Below are 19,149 nucleotides of genomic sequence, written 5' to 3'. Positions count from 1 at the left end.
CGCCGACAGCTCGAGATGTCTCTCACCGCGATGCATTTCCCATGGACATTGGACAGACCCACGGCATAGGACTATGGGCCGACGACGTTGAGGAAGGTACGCCCCCTCCTCGGGATGAAATGCTTCCGCCGGACGAGACTGCCTGTTAACATCAAGGCCGCGCGGGTGTAGCCGAGCGGTCTAGGGCGCTGCTGACGTGGACTGTGCGGCTGGTCCCGGCGGAGGTTCGAGTCCACCCTCGGACATGTTGGTGTTTGTTTGTCCTTAGGATAATTTAGGTTAAATAGTGTGTAAACGTAGGGACTGATGACCATAGCAGTTAAGTCCCATAAGATTTCACATATTAACATCAAAAGCGAGGCACTGCAGCAGATGGTACGGGACTTTCTGTCGGTGCCCTCCTCATACTTCCCTTGGTGATGTTAGATGCGCGTTCACCACCACTGAAACAAACGTACCGGTTCGCCACACTGAACGTCAACAAGATCGGCACCGCACCCAAGCTGCAGCCCTATGTGACATGCTTCGTGCTCTGACGTCGACGTCGCCCTTTTTCAGGAAGTACGAGTTGCCACAACTACCACCTGTCTACGGCTACGACTCATACACGTCCACATGTGATCAATCAGGGGGTGGAGTGGCTTTCTACATACGCGAAAGAATCCCACTCAAGGACACGACAATCCTTCCCTCTGGAAGGGGCATAGCCGTTACCATCTTCGACACGCGCATCATCAATATCTACGCTCCGTCTGGCTCCACGAATCGTCGGCAGCGGTCTACTTTCTTCGGACATGACGTGGCGCCCCTGTTTGCTGGGCGCTCTAACCGCCTCATCATGGGAGGCGATTTAAACTGCGTCCTCCATCCGCAGGACCAAATGCCTGGTTATTCGCCATGCCCGGCGCTGCTCACGTTAATCGAAGATTTCATCTAGTGGACGTTTGGGAGAAAATTCATGGCAATACCTCCGGTTTTACCCATTATACAGCACATTCTGCGAGCAGACTGGACCAGTTTTATGTCTCTGCCCACCTTGGCAACGAAGTCACCCAAGCTGAACGATGGCCCCTTGCATTTTCGGACCATTGCACCGTCATTTGCTCTCTGGCTTTGCCACCTCAGTCAGTGTGGCGCAGCAGAGGTTACTGGAAGCTTAATACCTCCCTCCTTAATGATCCACACTGCTGACAATGTATTGCCACTACATGGGCGTCTTGCGAAAGACGCCTCTCGCAGTACACATCCACGTTCCATTGGTGCCTCAAATGTGCCAAACCTGCGATTAGAAAGGTCTTCATGCAATGTGGCAAGGAAGCAGCAGCATGGCATCGAGACACCACAAATTTTTACTATGCCAGCCTCGCTGAGTTCGATGCGCTCCCTCCATCACCTGAAACCCATAGGGAACGACAGCGTACTAAAGCTCGTCTCCTCTCTCTCCAACGTGCACGACTGTATGGTGTCGTGGTGCGTTCCCGACGAAAGGACCTCCTCCACGACGAAACACCATCCACAATCCATGCCGCATCCGACCATCGTCGTCGACGTCGACTTTTAGTTCCCAGAATCACGACCTCCGACGATGTTCACCAGACAACACAAGCGGCAGTGGTGTCTACCTTCGTTGAACTTATCGCCAATTTTATGACGATGAACCGGTGACAACGCGAACTCCTGATGATCTCCGTCCTTCCCCTGACCGGACCCTCACCGTAGCGGAGTCAGCGTCCATGATGTCTGCAATCACTGCAGAAGAGGTGATATATGCAATCAACAAGGGGTCCAAGAACAAATCACGAGGACCAGATGGTCTCCTCGTGGAGTTTTACCGGGCGTTCACCACGTTAATGCTTCCTCGCTGGACGGAAATGATTCAGGAACTCTTTACTCCGTCCTTCCCAATTCCACCTCAATTCGTTACTGGCGTTCTTCTACCTGTGTCTAAACCGAAGGGAGGGTCTCATGTCTCTGCATATCGCCCCCTTACATTAATGAATGCAGACTATAAAATCTATGCACGGCTCTTAGCAGCACGCATACGCACCGTCTTACCTAGGGTCTTTTCACCGGTGCGGACTGCACGTGGTTGTGGCCACCTTACAAACAGCCCTAGGAGAATGCCGTGACCTCATCGCGCCTTCGTGCAGGACGATTTCACGAGTGCCTATGATCACGTTCGACACCCATTCCTCCTCTTGGTGGCGACACGTATGGGGTTCCCATTACTCTTTATCGATGCAATTCGCCGGTTACTGCTTCCCGCAGTCTCGATGGTAGAAGTCAATGGGAGGCTTGTAGGACCGATTCCTATACACCGCTCAATGTGTCAAGGATGCCCTATGTCTACTTTACTATATGTCATTGCACTTGAGCCCCTATCACTGGTTTTACCTCTAGACTGCAGGGTCTCACTTTACATGACTGCACCTTTCACTGCAGGGCTTATGCGGACGACCTCCTCTTTCTCACCTGCCCCTCTACGCATCTCAATGACGTCATCCAATGGATCCACCAGTATGGACATCTTCCTGCTAGCATTCTTAATGTCCATAAATCGACTATGATGAACATTGGGCGCTGCCTCCCGGCTATGGTGCCGAACCCACTCCCAGTCAGTACCACCCTTCGTTACTTGGGTATCGAATTTACGAGCTCCACACACCGCACAGTGGCCGTCGCTAACCGGAGGCTTTTGCAGTCGATTCGGCACCATGTCCGCGGTCAAGTGCACCGTAACTTAAACCAACTCCAACGTGTGTCCTTTGTCAACAAGTATGTCGCCCCAAAACTGGTACACGTCTTCCAGATCCTCCCAATGCCGTTACTCCTTGGCCGCGGCATCCAATCAGCCTTTGGATATTTCGTGTCAGCAGGGGCACTTTTCAAAGTCCGCTACAACACTCTAACACTGCCTCCTGCAAAAGGTGGCCACGGACTCGTCAACGTGCGGACACGATCTTCTGCACTCTTTGCCCATACTATGTTGCGGCACTGGCGGGGGCCGTCCCGTCCTTAACACGCAGTCTCTTAGATGTCCTCCGACCAGCTTCTCTCGATCCAACGATCGATGTGGCCCCTATTTCTCCATTATTGTACCACGTCGCCAATTGTTTCATAGAACTCAGCTACGTTCGGGCCGATCTTCCAGTCACCCGTCCTCCCCGTACAAAAGATTATTATCGTTTGTTTTTGCTGTTCAACCCTTGCGACCCCATGGTGCTACAGCATCCTGACATTAACTGGCGCACGGTTTGGGGGTGTGTGCATGCACCCTTTTTACCGTCGTCTGTGTCTGCACTCTGGTATATTTTGGTCTATGGCAAATTCCCGACTAATAGTCGACTTTATCGCATAGGACTGGCCACCTCTCCACTCTGCCTCAGCTCGAAGACACCGACGAGCACCGTCTTACGTGCGACCTCAAACGAAACATATGGCTCCTCATCCAAAGAATCGTGGGCTTTTACCTCCGTGCCCCGCCAACGACGGTAATCCCAGATTTCTTGTTGTTGCCCCAGACGTTTCACTACCCTCTTGCTAAGCACCATACACTAATCTGGTTTCGAGGACAGGCTTTAGAATACCTGTTTCAGAGTGGTCCGCATACAGTCCTTGACTTCTGGTACAAAGTTGTGACCGCGCATAGCACCCTCACCCAAAAACCATCTTACAGACAAACTTTTGCCGGTTATCTCCGCAGCGTCTTCCTTGACCCCCCTCAAAGTTGGGGTGTGACATGCCTACCCGTCACATGATGCAACACCCTTATCCACGTTCTCATGCATCGGAAAAAAAAAAACAGGAGGAAGACAGAATATGTTATATTTTTGTTGTATTTCAATGTTATTCTGATATCTTTGTTTAACTAACAACCATTTGTATATACTGAAATGGTACCTTGAAGAACTGTTGCATTGTGTATACGAGGGTCGGTCAAAAAGTAATGCCTCCCATTTTTTTTCTACTTAAAAAAATTAAGTTAAGTGAAAAATTTGAATTTGGCGCCATTCCTCAAACCTTCTTCTGCAATCCACTGCAGTAGTAACTTTCTGTGTCAACAGGTGGCAGCACAGCAGAAGTTTGTAAGATGGCCGACATCGATGTTCGTTTGAGACAGCGTTGTGTGATTGAATTCTTGAATGCAGAAGGTGAAACCCCCATACGCATTCATGAAAGACTGAAGAAGGTGTATGGTGTTGTGACAGTGGATGTCAGCACTGTTAGACGATGGGTTCGTCGTTGTAAGGAAGCTGAAGGGCAAACACCGTTGACTGACGAAAAGCGGAGCGGCAGGCCGGTGAGTGCAGTGACTCCACACAACATTCAGCAAGTTGATGACATCATTCGTGGTGACCGTCGGGTGACTGCAGATGAAGTGTGTCGCATTATTTCTCTTAGTAAAGGCAGTGTGATCACGATTATTAAACAATTGGGGTACTCAAAAGTTTGTGCACGGTGGGTTCCAAGAATGTTAACCGATCAGAATAAAGAGGCAAGGAAAACAATAGCCTCCCAACACTTGCAGCGCTTCCGTTTGGAGGGAGATGAGTTTCTGAAAAAAATTGTGACCGGGGACGAAACATGGGTGCATTTTTTTGAACCCGAATCAAAGAGGCAGTCAATGGAGTGGCGTCACACAAGCTCGCCGAGGAAGAAAAAATTCAAAACTGTGCGATCGGCAGGGAAAGTTATGGCAACAGTTTTCTGGGATACAGAGGGTGTGATTCTGGTTGATTTTTTGGAGCAGGGATGCACAATAAATTCTGTTCAATACGTCACAACCCTCAAAAAACTTAAAGCACGTCTTCAGCGAGTTCGCCCAACAAAATCAATGGCAGATGTTCTTCTTTTGCATGACAATGCAAGACCACACACCAGTCGTCACACCTCTGACGAGATTGTCAAAATTGGATGGGAAGTTTTGCCTCATCCCCCATACAGTCCTGACCTGGGACCATCAGACTTCCATCTGTTCGGGCCACTAAAAGAAGCTCATCGTGGGATTCATTTTGAAGATGAGGAGGCCGTCAAAACATCCGTGCGTCAATGGCTTAGGAAGCAGAGCTGTGAGTTTTACCGTGCTGGGATACATGCCCTTGTTCAAAGATGGACCAAAACTGTAGAGATGGGCGGAGATTACATTGAAAAATGACAAAATGATCCTCAATGTTGTGGTTTTCAACCTATGTAATTGCATTTAAATTTCCTGACAAATAAACGTAGAAAAAAAATAGGATGCATTACTTTTTGACTGACCCTCGTATATACATGTGTACTGTTAGTTTGTTCAATGAATATTATTGCACAAAAAAGTTGGTAGAGCACTTGCCCGCAAAAGTCAAAGGTCTTGAGTTCCAGTCTGGGTCAGGCAGACAGTTTTAATCTGCCAGGAAGTTTTATAACTGAGTTGACTGTTTTTTGACAAGACGAAGAAAGACAAAAAAATGGTAAATTTACGCAAACGATTTAGGAGATAATCTGAGCAGTCCGCTTAAACTGCTTGGAGATAATCCTTCTCATTTACGGTCTAGTTAAGTCATCAGAAGGTGAAAATCAATTGCAGATTGACTTAGGATATCTGTATGGTGTGAAAAGTGGCAATTATCTCTCACTAAGCAGAAGTGTGAAGTCGTCCATACAAGTACAAAAAGAAACGGTATGTTTCCGTTACACGATAATTCACACAAATTTAAGGCTGTCAATCCGACTAAATACCTAGGAATCACAATTACGAACTACGTAAGCCGGAACGATTACATAGATAGTGTTGTGGGTAAGGCAAACCAAAGAATACGTTGTATTGGCAAAACGCTGTAGAAGATGTAACAAGCCTACACTAAGCTTCTTAGGTCTCTGGTAGAGTATTGTTGTAGTGTATGGGACCTTGGCGGATAGGTTTATCGGGAGACATAGAGAAAGATCAAAGAAGTGCAGCTCGTTTTGTATTATCGCCAAACAGGGGAGACGCTGTAAAGTAAACTGCAATGGCAGTTATTAAAACGAAGGCGTTTTTTGTTGCAGGAAGATCATTTGACGAAATTTCAGTCACCAACTTTCTCCTCTGAATGTGAAAATATTTTATTGCTGCCTTTCTCCATAGGGAGCGTCGATCATCGTAATAAAATTAGGGAAATCAGAGTGGAACGGTAGAGAAATAGTCTGACGGTCTTACGAAGAATCCTTTACAAGGTACTCAAGTGCGAGCTGCAGAATAGTCATGAAGCTGCCGATGTAAATGTAGAACATTAGGAGTAAATACTACTGCCTGGAAAGGACTTTCTGAAACATGACACGCCGGCCTCTGTAGCCGAGCGGTTCTAGGCGCTTCAGTCCGGAACCGCGCTGCTGCTACGGTCGCAGGTTCGAATCCTGTTTCGGGCATGGATGTGTGTGATGTCCTTAGGATAGTTAGGTTTAAGTAGTTCTAAGTCTAGGGGACTGATGACCTCAGATGTTAAGTCCCATAGCGCTTAGAGCCATTTGAACTATTTTGAAACATGACAACAGGCCTATCTTCAAAATTCCGGCCATTGCCCAGTGCCATTATCAAACCGAAATAGACGATATTCAATGAGCGCTGTCTATTAATAAAGAATTTTTATCATACAATAACGCTTACTTTTTTAATCAGCCTGTAGAAAGTCATCCAGCTGTTAATACCTGGAGGAGAACAAGATATATTTACCGAATATCAGTACATTCACTGAACAATAAAAAGAATATCAGAAAAACAAAGAACGCTGGATGAAAGTTAAAATTCTGCAGTACGGTAGTGACCATTGGTTATTAATGGGACAAGACACAAGATGAATTCAAATTTCAAACATGAAAATTCTGAGGAGAGGCAGAGAAGTTACATTAAGGTACCAGATTCGAGACGAATCGTACACTGAGATATGTAAGTACACTCCTGGAAATTGAAATAAGAACACCGTGAATTCATTGTCCCGGGAAGGGGAAACTTTATTGACACATTCCTGGGGTCAGATACATCACATGATCACACTGACAGAACCACAGGCACATAGACACAGGCAACAGAGCATGCACAATGTCGGCACTAGTACAATGTATATCCACCTTTCGCAGCAATGCAGACTGCTATTCTCCCATGGAGACGATCGTAGAGATGCTGGATGTAGTCCTGTGGAACGGCTTGCCATGCCATTTCCACCTGGCGCCTCAGTTGGACCAGCGTTCGTGCTGGACGTGCAGACCGCGTGAGACGACACTTCATCCAGTCCCAAACATGCTCAATGGGGGACAGATCCCGAGATCTTGCTGGCCAGGGTAGTTGACTTACACCTTCTAGAGCACGTTGGGTGGCACGGGATACATGCGGACGTGCATTGTCCTGTTGAAACAGCAAGTTCCCTTGCCGGTCTAGGAATGGTAGAACGATGGGTTCGATGACGGTTTGGATGTACCATGCACTATTCAGTGTCCCCTCGACGATCACCAGAGGTGTACGGCCAGTGTAGGAGATCGCTCCCCACACCATGATGCCGGGTGTTGGCCCTGTGTGCCTCGGTCGTATGCAGTCCTGATTGTGGCGCTCACCTGCACGGCGCCAAACACGCATACGACCATCATTGGCACCAAGGCAGAAGCGACTCTCATCGCTGAAGACGACACGTCTCCATTCGTCCCTCCATTCAAGCCTGTCGCGACACCACTGGAGGCGGGCTGCACGATGTTGGGGCGTGAGCGGAAGACGGCGTAACGGTGTGCGGGACCGTAGCCCAGCTTCATGGAGACAGTTGCGAATGGTCCTCGCCGATACCCCAGGAGCAACAGTGTCCCTAATTTGCTGGGATGTGGCGGTGCGGTCCCCTACGGCACTGCGTAGGATCCTACGGTCTTGGCGTGCATCCGTGCGTCGCTGCGGTCCGGTCCCAGGTCGACGGGCACGTGCACCTTCCACCGACCACTGGCGACAACATCGATGTACTGTGGAGACCTCACGCCCCACGTGTTGAGCAGTTCGGCGGTACGTCCACCCGGCCTCCCGCATGCCCACTATACGCCCTCGCTCAAAGTCCGTCAACTGCACGTACGGTTCACGTCCACGATGTCGCGGCATGCTACCAGTGTTAAAGACTGCGATGGAGCTCCGTATGCCACGGCAAACTGGCTGACACTGACGGCGGCGGTGCACAAATGCTGCGCAGCTAGCGCCATTCGACGGCCAACACCGCGGTTCCTGGTGTGTCCGCTGTGCCGTGCGTGTGATCATTGCTTGTACAGCCCTCTCGCAGTGTCCGGAGCAAGTATGGTGGGTCTGACACACCGGTGTCAATGTGTTCTTTTTTCCATTTCCAGGAGTGTATTTGGCACAAATGTCAAACTCACAGAGATTAGGAGGAAGTAATAAATGCTTGTACAAGGAAAGTATAATTAAAGATGCTCAAACAAGTACAATCACATAAACCAACAGACAGAAGAAGCAACGGTAGGCCTTTAAAAAAAAACAGCAGCATCTGGAAGATTTATGTAGCCAGAGTGTGAATTATGTTTACATTGTAATAGAGAGACAACGATGACGGCGACTTACATTGACATCACGCTGTACTTTGAAAAAAATATAAAATTATACTGCAGTATTAAAACGTTTTCGTAGTTTTTCTTTGACCTTCTTATCTGATGGTCTTACCTTGGCATGGGCAACGAGCTGAAGAAGTAGGAGGGTTACAAGGCTGGTGCCGCGGAGCTCCATGTTGTCTCCGTTCCCGTCAAAAGAGCGATAGAATTCTGGCGTACACTACTAGCTGACAGCGACGAAACAACTGAGATCACGTCAAGCCGAGTGCTGCATGGAGATCAGTGGAAGTTGTTAAGTACCCTCGACTGGTTTTAATGAAGCAGCACTGTGACTAGCTGTGTTAATCAACTGATTGTTCCGCGCTTTATAGATAAAATCTGTTAAAGATGTCTTGATGAGATAGAAGGGCGCCTCAAAGTCCTCCACCGTATCAAAGTAATTACGGTACAGAAATAAAGATTATTCTTATTGCAACATATGACCAACAGTTGAAATGAGACGCATTTTTGTATGCTAAACAGTTTTATATTTCGGAAACGTCTGATGTAAGGAAATATTATTATTATTAAGCATCAGATTGAGAAGAGGAAGCTACATATACTATTGTGGCTCGCTTTCCCGTTCAGAAAGTGCAGCGTAGCATTGTGGATCAGTGAGCCTTGTGCGAGCCATGTGCGGTTGGAGAAGTGAAGTTTGCTAAGAAATTCCCGGACATCACTCGAACTAAAAATGTACCTAAGGGCCAGTTTGCAACTGAGTTTGAAGAATATTACAAAGGGGGAGAATATAAGTAGTATGTTAACGTCGGCCTCGACTGTTCTGTCCGCACAGTGACATGTCGGACACGGTTGGCTCTGTAAAAAACTTGGCACATAGAAAGTAAGTGATTAAGCAAACACAAATTTACAGTAATTGACACTATAAGTACAAACTTGGACTCAATAACAATGACAGAGCTTGAGTGGTCTGAGAAGTTTATAAATCACGTAAAAATGTCAATTCATTAACCACTCTGCGTTTTTCACCCATGCTAGGCCAACATGCAACAAAATGACAGTATTTATCTTTTGGGTTTAACAAATTACAAGTCTAATAATGACGTCTATGTAATGGTGCATCCGTATTATAAATGAGATAAAAAGAGAGTGATATCGTCAAGCAGTGGACGATGGGATGCTCGCTTGTTTTTTGTAATATTCAAATGTCTTCAGAGTCTGTCTTTAATATCGATGTTTTTACTTGCGCGCTGAATTAGTCAACAGTCTCTTAGCGCCAGTGGCGTTGGATTCATTTCTCATTGTAAATCGTCAAAATACATAATTACAGTGCGTAGTTAAATATTATACATTGACATATAAATGGCTCTTGGCCTCTTTCGTTACTCAAATCAGCATTTTATGTGACGAGTTGTGCTGCTGTGAAAATACAATATTTCAAGCTATAAGTGTAGATGTAAAAGATAACGACTGTGCTGTTTTGTTGTTGTTTGTCGATAAAGTGTAACATTTTTCGGTCTACGGTATTCAATTTCTTTCACATCATCCTTGTGTTGTTGTTACGGTCTTCATGCTACTCTGTCCTCTGTCCTGTGCAAGCCTCTTCATCTGCTTGATGTATTCATCTCTTGGTGGCCTTCTACAGTTTTACCCCCCCCCCCCCCCACACTACCACTCCCTTGATGTCTTACATGATCTACCCACCTGATCTTCAGCATTCTTCCACATTTCAAAACCTTCTATTTTCATCTTGCCCAAACCGTTTATCATCCATGTTTCGCTTCAATATGTAGCTACACTCCTTACAAATACTTTCAGAAAATACTTCCTGACTCTTAAATCTCTATTCGATGTTAACAAATTTCGTTTCTGTAGAGACACTCTTCTTCTCATTGCCATTCTACATTTTCTCGACTCTCTGCTTCGGCCGTCGTAAGTTATTCTGCTGCCCAGATAACAAAACTCATCAACTATTTTAAGTGTCTTATTTGTTAATCTGATTCCCTTAGCATCATCTGATTTCATTGGGCTGCATTCCATTTCCTTCTTTTGTTTTTGTTGAAGTTCACCTTATATCCTTTCAAGACACTGTCCATTCCCTTCATCTGCACTTTCAAGTCATTTACATGCCTCTGCCAGAATTACCACGTCATCGGCAAACCTAGAAGTTTTTATTTCTAGGATCTGAACCTTTAGTTCCTATTCCAAATTTTTTTTTTGTTTCCTTTACTGCTTTCTTAATGTACAGGTTGAATAGCATCAGGACAGGGTACAACCCTCTCTCACTCCCTTCTCAATCAATCCTTCTCTTTCGTGTCCCTCGACGATTATAACTGCTGTCTGATTTCTGTACAAGTTATAAATATCCTGTCACTCCCTGTATTATCCTCCCGCTACCTTCAGAATTTCAAAGAGAGTATTCCAGTCAGCATTGTCAAAAGCTTTCTCTAAGTCTATAAAATCTATAAACGTGGGTTTGGCTTTCCTTAACCTATATTCTAGTATAAGTGGTAGAGTTAGTATTGACTCACTTGTTCCTCTTTCATTTCTCCCAAATCCATAATAATCTTCCCAAAGTCGGTTCTACCAGAGTTTTCATTCTTCTGTAAAGAATTCGTGCTGATATTTTTTATAACGTGACTTATTAAACTGATAGTTCGGTAATATTCCCAATTGTTAGCAGCTGCTTTCTGTGAAATTGGAATTATTACATTCTCTTTTGAAGTCCGAGGATGTTTCGCCTCTCTCATACAACTTGCACACCAGATAGAAGATTTTTGTCATGACTGGCTCTCCAGGGCTATTAGTAGTTCTGACGGAATGTTTCCTACTGTAGGGCCTTTTTTCGATTTAAGTCGTTCAGTACTCTGCCACATTCTTCTCGTAGTATCATATCTTTTATCTCATCTTCTTTACGTCCTCTTCCGATTCTATAGTATTGCCTCTATTTCCCTTGTTTTGACCCTCTGTATACTCCTTCCACCTTGCAGCTTTCCCTTATTCGCTTAGGACTGGTTTTCCATCTGAGCTTTTGATATTCATACAACTGCTTCTCTCTTCTCCAAAGGCCTCTTTAATTTTCCAGGAAGCAGGATCTACATTTCCCGTGGTGAAATACAATTTTAAGCCCTTTAAATTTGTCCTCTAGCCATTCCTGCCTAGCAATTTTGCACTTCGTATCAATCCAATTTTTTTGACGTTTGTATTCTCTTTAGTCTGTGTCCTTTCACCAGTTACATTTAGTATCTCCTGTGGCATCCAGTGATTTCTACTATGCCTTGTCTTTTTACTTGTTTGATCCTCTGCTGTCTTCACTATGAAATCTCTTAAAGGTACCCATTTGTCTTCTATTGATTAATTTCCCAATTCATGACCAATAAACTCTGGTCAGAGTCCATTTCTGCCCATGCAAACCTCATCCGATTTCAAATCTGGTTCCGAAATCTCTGTTTTACCAATATATAATCAGTCTGAAGCCTTCCGTTGTTTACAGGTCTCATTCTTTCATGATTTTTAAATCAGGTGTTAGTCATGATTAAATTACGCTCTGGGCAAAATTCTACCAGGCGGCTTCCTCTTTTATTCGATATTCACTTACGATTATTATTCTCTTCCTTTTCCTACTATCGAATTTCAGTCCAAAATCACAATTAAATTTTCGTCTCCCTTAACGATCTGAATAATTTCTGTTATCTCATTATATATTTCTTCAAAATCTTCATCATCTGCGGAGCTAGTTGTCATATACATTTGTACTTATGTAGTGGTTGTTGACTTCGTGCATATCTTGGCTACTATAGTGGGTTCATTATACTGTTCATAATAGCCTACACAAATTTCTGTTTCCTTATTCATTATTAGACCTGCTCCTGCTTTACCGCTATTTAATTCTGTGTTTATAAACCATTATTCATCTGATCAGAAGTCCTATTTCTCCTGCCACCGAACGTCACTAATTCCCACTGTATCTAACTACCACCTATCGATTTCCCTTTGTAAATTTTCTAACCTACCTGCGGTATTAAGGGATCTAACATTCCACCCTCCGATCCGTAGAACACAAGTTCTGTTCATCCCGATGACATCTTCCCGCCCGTAGAGCCCGTAGAGCCGAATGGGGCACTATTTTACCTACTTTATATTTTTCACCAAAGACGATTCAATTATCATTTAACCATTAAGTAGAGCTGCATGCTCTCGGGAAAAATTACGGCTGTAGGTTCCCCTTGCCTTCTGTCCTTCTTTGTACCAGCAGAGCAACCCCGCTTTGGTTGATGTTACAAGGCCTTTGCAGTCAATCACCCACACTGTTGCCACTGCAACTACTGAAAACCACCTTTTATTTTACCTCCACAGGTACCCCTCCTTTGTGATTGCACCTGCAGTATGGCTACCTGTATCACTGGGGCAGACATGCCACCCCACAAACGGCAAGGTCCATACTTCAGGGAAGGTAGACATCATCCTTACCGCTAAATAAAAATGGAAAGGGACCTGTATGGAGGTCGTGGTTTGATCGTGTGGGGTGGGATTATGATTGGTACACTTACACCCCTGCATGTCTTTGGCTGAGGAACTTTAACAGGTCAGGTGTATCGGGACGTCATTTTGCACCAGCATGTCCGCCTTCCTCCTGATCGATGATAACGTATGGCCTCACCGAGCTGCCATCGTGGAGGAGTATGTTAGAAGATATCAGGTGAATGGAGTGGCCTGCCTGTTCTCCAGATCTAAACCCCATCGATCACGTCTGATGCGCTCTCGGTCGACGTATCGCTGCACGTCTTCAAACCCCTATGACACTTCATCATATCCGACAGGCACTGCTGCATAAAGGGCAGGCTATACCCCAGCAGCTGCTCGACTACCTGATCCAGAGTATGCCAACCCGTTGTGCGGTGTGCGTACGAGTTCATGGTGATCATATCCCATACAGATATCGGGGTACATGCGCATGAAACAGTGGCTTTTCGTAGTACATGTGTTTCGGGGCGGTTTTCTCAACTTATCACCAATACCGTGGATTTACAGATCTGTGTCGTGTGTGTTCCCTATGTTCCATTGCTATTAGCGCCAGTTTTGTGTCGTGCCACGTTGTGTGACACCACATTCTGCAATTATCCTTAATTTTTGGGCCTGAGTGTAGATGCATTTTTCTGAAGCCTTACATGGAGTCCACTTTTTCCAATCGAACCGGGTAAAGTGGCCAGAGGTGACATACATACTACGAAAGTGGACAGCAACCATCCATCAAATGGAGTAACGATGCCGGCTTGTCGTCTTGCAAAATGGTTCAAATGGCTCTGAGCGCTATGGGACTTAACTTCAAAGGTCATCAGTCCCCTAGTACTTAGAACTACTTAAACCGAACTAACCTAAGGACATTACACACATTCATGACCGAGGCAGGATTCGAACCTGCGACCGCAGAGGTCGCGCGGTTCCAGACTGTAGAGCCTAGAACCGCTCTGCCACTCCGGCCGGCTGTAGTCTTGCATTAAGTGTAAACACTTTGCTGTTCTTGCCCTGAACTGTCAACTATTTCATCCACGTTATAAATATGATAATTAGGATGAAATTGCTTTTCTTGTAATGTTTTAAGAATGTTGACTTTGTTGAAAGCATGTCCTCTGCTCACTGAGGTAAGGTTCCCAATTGGGGTGCTATATTTGCCTGCCATCTGCGACTGTTTGTTAAAAAGATGTAAAGTTTTCTTCCACGCTACCAATTGGATCGTTAATCTCCATACATCGTTCACTGTAAATCCATAAGATCGATTTCCGTTTCTAAAACGAAATCAAGGGTTTTTGGCCTTATCCCATATTCAATACACTTCGTAAGCATCCCATAATGTTATTACCACCTACTGTATTCTTACTTTATCCTAGCACTTTTCTTTTCAGTCTATTACGTGGAGTATGAAGTTGCTTTGCTGCATTCTGGGACGCCAAGGTGTTCGGTTTTTTCCCGAACAGCTCGGCATTTCAGCCCCCTGTTCAGTGTTCGGCAGTGATGTATGAGGGGTTTGGTATTTTTACAATTCCATTCATATCCCTAATTTAGACAGTTTATACGAAGAGATCCGTATATTAAAAGAAAAAAAAAAAACTTTGGCACAAATACAAAGCCAAGCTTCTACGTACATGAACTCGTTTTCTTGCAAAGGTTTTTAAAGGGAAAAGAAACGCCTAGCATAAAGACATCAAAAGGAACAATCATTCATGGTCTGCCGTGAGAAACAAACTGAGTGTCGATATAGTAAAAGCAGAATTACACATTCGTTGTAGTTTGAAGTTTGCAACATGTAAAGACCTTTACAAAAAGTTAAACGTTAAAAAAAATGTTGAAACGTTTAACTCTCAATAATCATTAAAAATTTTAATGTTTTTAAGTGTTTTGTTGTGTTCACCTTCAGCTGAGCAAGTCCTTGAGCCAGATAATGTTCCGTAATTCTGTCAATTACATCTGGCAACCGTAGCTGCAGTAGAATAAATCACTGTATCACCCTTTACCGCGTCAGTCACATTTTCCATCGCTTCAGGGTCCCACGTTTGTAGCTCTGATTTCTGGACATATTTTCAGATTTTCTAGGCATCTTGATGTCCTAGCATCTATAATAATACCAAGTGGCTGCAACAGAGCGTTTTGAAGCGGATTTTGGTATTAGGCTATATATAACAGACGAGAGATGGGCTTACGTAACGTTAGCTACTTAATTCTAAGTCATCACAAAGGAATAGAATGATGGATGATAGTGTTATCTTATGCGTGATATATGGAAGTATCTGTCTTTTTCTGGAGTAAACAGATCAAAAATGTACTGTTGGAAAAATTGGACAACTCGTCCATTTTTCCCAACTAGTAGAGAAGCCAGTTTTCCCGATTTGACGCCATGTTGGTATTAATGACTCACATATGGAACTATCAAACTCAAAATAAGAGCAACAAGGTACTACATTCCTAAGCCAAAAGACGTTGTCTATATATTGATATTTTAAAAAGTATTACCGAGCGGTTCTAGGCACTTCAGTCCGGAATCGCGCTGCTGCTACGGCCGCAGGTTCGAATCCTGCCTCGGGCATGGATGTGTGTGATGTCCTTCGGTTAGGTAGGTTTAAGTAGTTCTAAGTCTAGGTGACTGACGACCTCAGATGTTAAGTCCCATAGTGCTTAGAGCCATTTGAACCATTACCTTAGATATTATACAAAACTGTCACCTTACGAGTAACTGAGGTAACAAGAATAATACAAACTACTTACATCAGAAGACTGAAAACCAGATTTTTTTTTACCAAAAGTAAAGGAACAAGCTTCCTCCCCCCCATCCCCCACCCCAAAAACCACTGGTAACAATGACGGTGTAGATTAGATCTAGTCTGATCTCTTCTCGGCAGACAGCAGCACTGTAGAAACATAAATTATCCGATGGTCACTTTTTCCGCTGTGGCCACTTTACCCCATGTTCTCCTACACGGCTGACGTTTTCGCTTCGCCGAGGCGAGTTTAAACCATGAAATGATAATTAAATCACTACCTTAAGCTGGCAAAAGGCGTTGATGTACCTCAACGGGAACAGTTGATTATGTGTATCCCGACCGGGACTCGAACCTGGGATCTCCTACTTACATGGCAGACGCTCTATCCATCTGAGTCACCGAGGACACAGAAGATGGTGCGACTGCACGGATTTATCCCTTACACGCTCAACGTGAGACCCACATTCCCAACTCAATGTCAACAAACTACATTCGTAGTGTCCCTGCCCATTACACTCATTACTCGTGGCAGACAACCTTACCGAGTCCCGTAAGAGTTCGGGCAATGCGTGTGCATCTAGCACAGAAGAAGAAGGTCAATGGCCAGTTAGCCTTAACTATATAGAGATGCTATCTGTTCTTTCGGACATGTCCGAAGGAACAGATACCATCCCCATACGAGTTTCAACCGTCCTGCCGGTAGAGGGTTCCGAACAGTAGCGTGTAACATGATTGTATGTAACGTGACCATGTCGGTCGCGAGAAACAGACCCCTCAGAAAACTGAAAGCACAAATTCAAAGACTTCGTCCACACATGGAGCATCCACACCTTCAGCATGACAATGCCACACCACGTACAAGCGCTGCGACTTCTGCAACAATCCGCTTCCAAGGGGTCATTCTCATCGATCACCCTTAATACAATCTCGACTTCGCTCCATACGATTTTCATATGTTTACAAAACTTGAAAGGATTTTGACAGCGATGAAGCAGTGCAAGCAGAGGCGAGGCTCTAGCTCCATAAATAGATTGACAAATTCTATGGTGACGGTATCAGATTTCTCGTTCGGAGAAATGTGTTCGTCGGCAGGGTGACTATGTTGAGAAATAAATTTCTAGACATGAAGAACAAAAATGTAGCTTGTCAATAAAGTTCGTTTTATTTAGAAAGCTATAACAGTTACCACATAACAGAATGGGAGGTATTACTTTTCACCATACTCTCATATATGAGCGTTTCCGTATATCGTAAGGATGTTGTGTTGATGTTCATCAGGTACACCTGGCGCCCTGGAGGAACGTTTGGTTTAGGAGATTCTCAAGGAGGCACTGCAAATCGCCAGAAAAAAGATCGCACCCGACATATCTCTCAAATACCACTTTAATTTTTGTGACATACACCTCACATTACTACAGACGCAAACTAAGTTGACAGTCGGCTTGGTGCTGTTGGGAGCGATTGTAAATGTGCTCCCACCAGCCGACGAGCGGAATGTCGAGTTAGTTTGCGCAAATACTAAAATATGTGGTGGAAAATGCTCCTCATGTTTATTTAATAACTCAAAAAATTCATGTTGTATGAGAAATTACTGTAAATGGATTTAGTATTCGTTTCAATGACTCATACTCGCTCCAAGGAAGTTTTATGTCTGTTAATGCACAACAATTAACGGACGTATAATGTTTATCAGTTTGCTCTCCCGCTAAAGCAATCGCGCTCTTTTGTTTATATGAGCGTACTTCTCAGTGCAGGATTTTAATGTGCGCCATATTTACAACAACTTGAATAGAAATCAAACGATCTTCTCTTGTGCAGCACTGTACTGAACGTATGTCCTTAAGCCATATTGAATGAAATTACTCGTTGTAGTGTTTAATATGACTCAAGGAAGAGAAATTAATTTTCTTTCACCAGTCGATGTTAAAGTAACTCGAGAGTGATCCACCATGTGAACACTCTACTAAGTGTCGCAATTTGCAGCATCTTATAGTAACACAACTGTAGTCATTTGCAATTATCAATCTCAATTTTCTAAGGACAGTTATTTTCAACGAGCGCTAATCTAATGATGTTCCTTTTAGCATAGATCCAGTGTCACAGATGGTAACTGGTGAGGACTTACAGTTGAATTCGTTTGGGGACTATTAGTCTTAAAAACACAATGCCGCTCGTTAGCATATTACTCACAAGTTAACTCATATGTGCCCTAATGAGCTGCCCTACTCTCGTTCTTTAACAACACTAGTGTATATCTACTGCGTTTAGGGCATTTCTGATAATGTACCCAACAGAATAAAGAGAAAATGATAGTCCCGCAACGTAGATGTCACACAGCGTCAAGTAGGTGTACACAAATACGATCAATGACGTGATGTAAAAAGATACATGTTTCATATGATCGGGAAGTCTCGCTGGATGGTCCCATCTGATTTTGGAACTATCCCAGCTGCGCTTTATAACCTCTGTCCCTCCCCTATCCCTCTCTCTCTCCCCTCTCCCTATCCCTTACGCTCTCCCCTCCGTCTTCCTCTTCCTGTCCCTGTCCCTGTCCCTCATCATCACCTTTTCCAGGTCCTCCTTTCTCACCTCCCCTTCAATCTCACCTCAGTATTTTACAGTCCATTTAAATGAAACAGCCAACCGCAATGTAGAATCGAAGCCGCCATCGTGGTTGTGCTCAAAGACATCTGTATGATGAATTTTTGCGTCATCTTCAAAAATATTTATCCAAAAAATTCCGTAAAGGATGCAGCTTGCAGTATTTCCACGTCTAAAATACATCAGCAAGAAACACACACACACACACACACACACACACACACACAATATTTGTGCAATGAACTCACAGGTTAAGCAGCGCTAGTGAATGTGAAATATGCGATTTCTATACCCCCCATGAACCATGGACCTTGTCGTTGGTGGGGAGGATTGCTTGCCTCAGCGATACAGATAGCCGTACCGTACGTGCAACCACAACGGAGGGATATCTGCCGAGAGGCCAAACAAACGTGCGGTTCCTGAAGAGGAGCAGTAGCCCTTTCAGTAGTTGCAGGGGCAACAGTCTGGATGATTGACTGATTTGGTCTTGTAACATTAAGCAAAACAGCCTTGCTGTGCTGGTACTGCGAACGGCTGAAAGCAAGAGTAAATTACATCCATAATTTATCCTGAGGGCATGCAGCTTCACTGTATGGTTAAATGATGATGGCGTCTTTTTGGGTAAAATATTCCGCAGGTAAAATAGTCTGCTATTCGGATCTCCGGGCGGGAAGTACTCAGGAGGACGTGTTATCAGGAGAAAGAAAACTGGCGTTCTACGGATCGGAGTGTGGAATGACAGATACTTTAA

The 19,149-nt window shown here is 44.6% G+C and overlaps 1 protein-coding gene across 2 annotated transcripts in view; it reads right to left on the bottom strand.

Annotated features, from left to right (window-relative positions):
- LOC126354064 (acylcarnitine hydrolase-like) overlaps positions 1 to 19,149 on the bottom strand; it is a 194,603-nt gene that overhangs the window by 47,159 nt on the left and 128,295 nt on the right. The window contains exon 1 of one of the 2 annotated variants that reach the window (XM_050003430.1): positions 8,657 to 8,902. The exons of the other annotated variant lie outside the window; for it this stretch is intronic. Within the exon in view, the coding sequence (XP_049859387.1) occupies positions 8,657 to 8,719 (63 nt within the window). The 5' untranslated portion in view covers positions 8,720 to 8,902. Of the gene's footprint in view, positions 1 to 8,656; positions 8,903 to 19,149 lie in introns of those variants that run through there. 2 annotated transcript variants of the gene reach the window in all.

Source organism: Schistocerca gregaria, chromosome 3 (genome assembly GCF_023897955.1).
Source record: "Schistocerca gregaria isolate iqSchGreg1 chromosome 3, iqSchGreg1.2, whole genome shotgun sequence".
Taxonomy (NCBI): domain Eukaryota; kingdom Metazoa; phylum Arthropoda; class Insecta; order Orthoptera; family Acrididae; genus Schistocerca; species Schistocerca gregaria.
The sequence above is the reverse complement of the archived record's forward strand: the minus strand, read 5'-3'. Positions and strand labels throughout refer to the sequence as shown.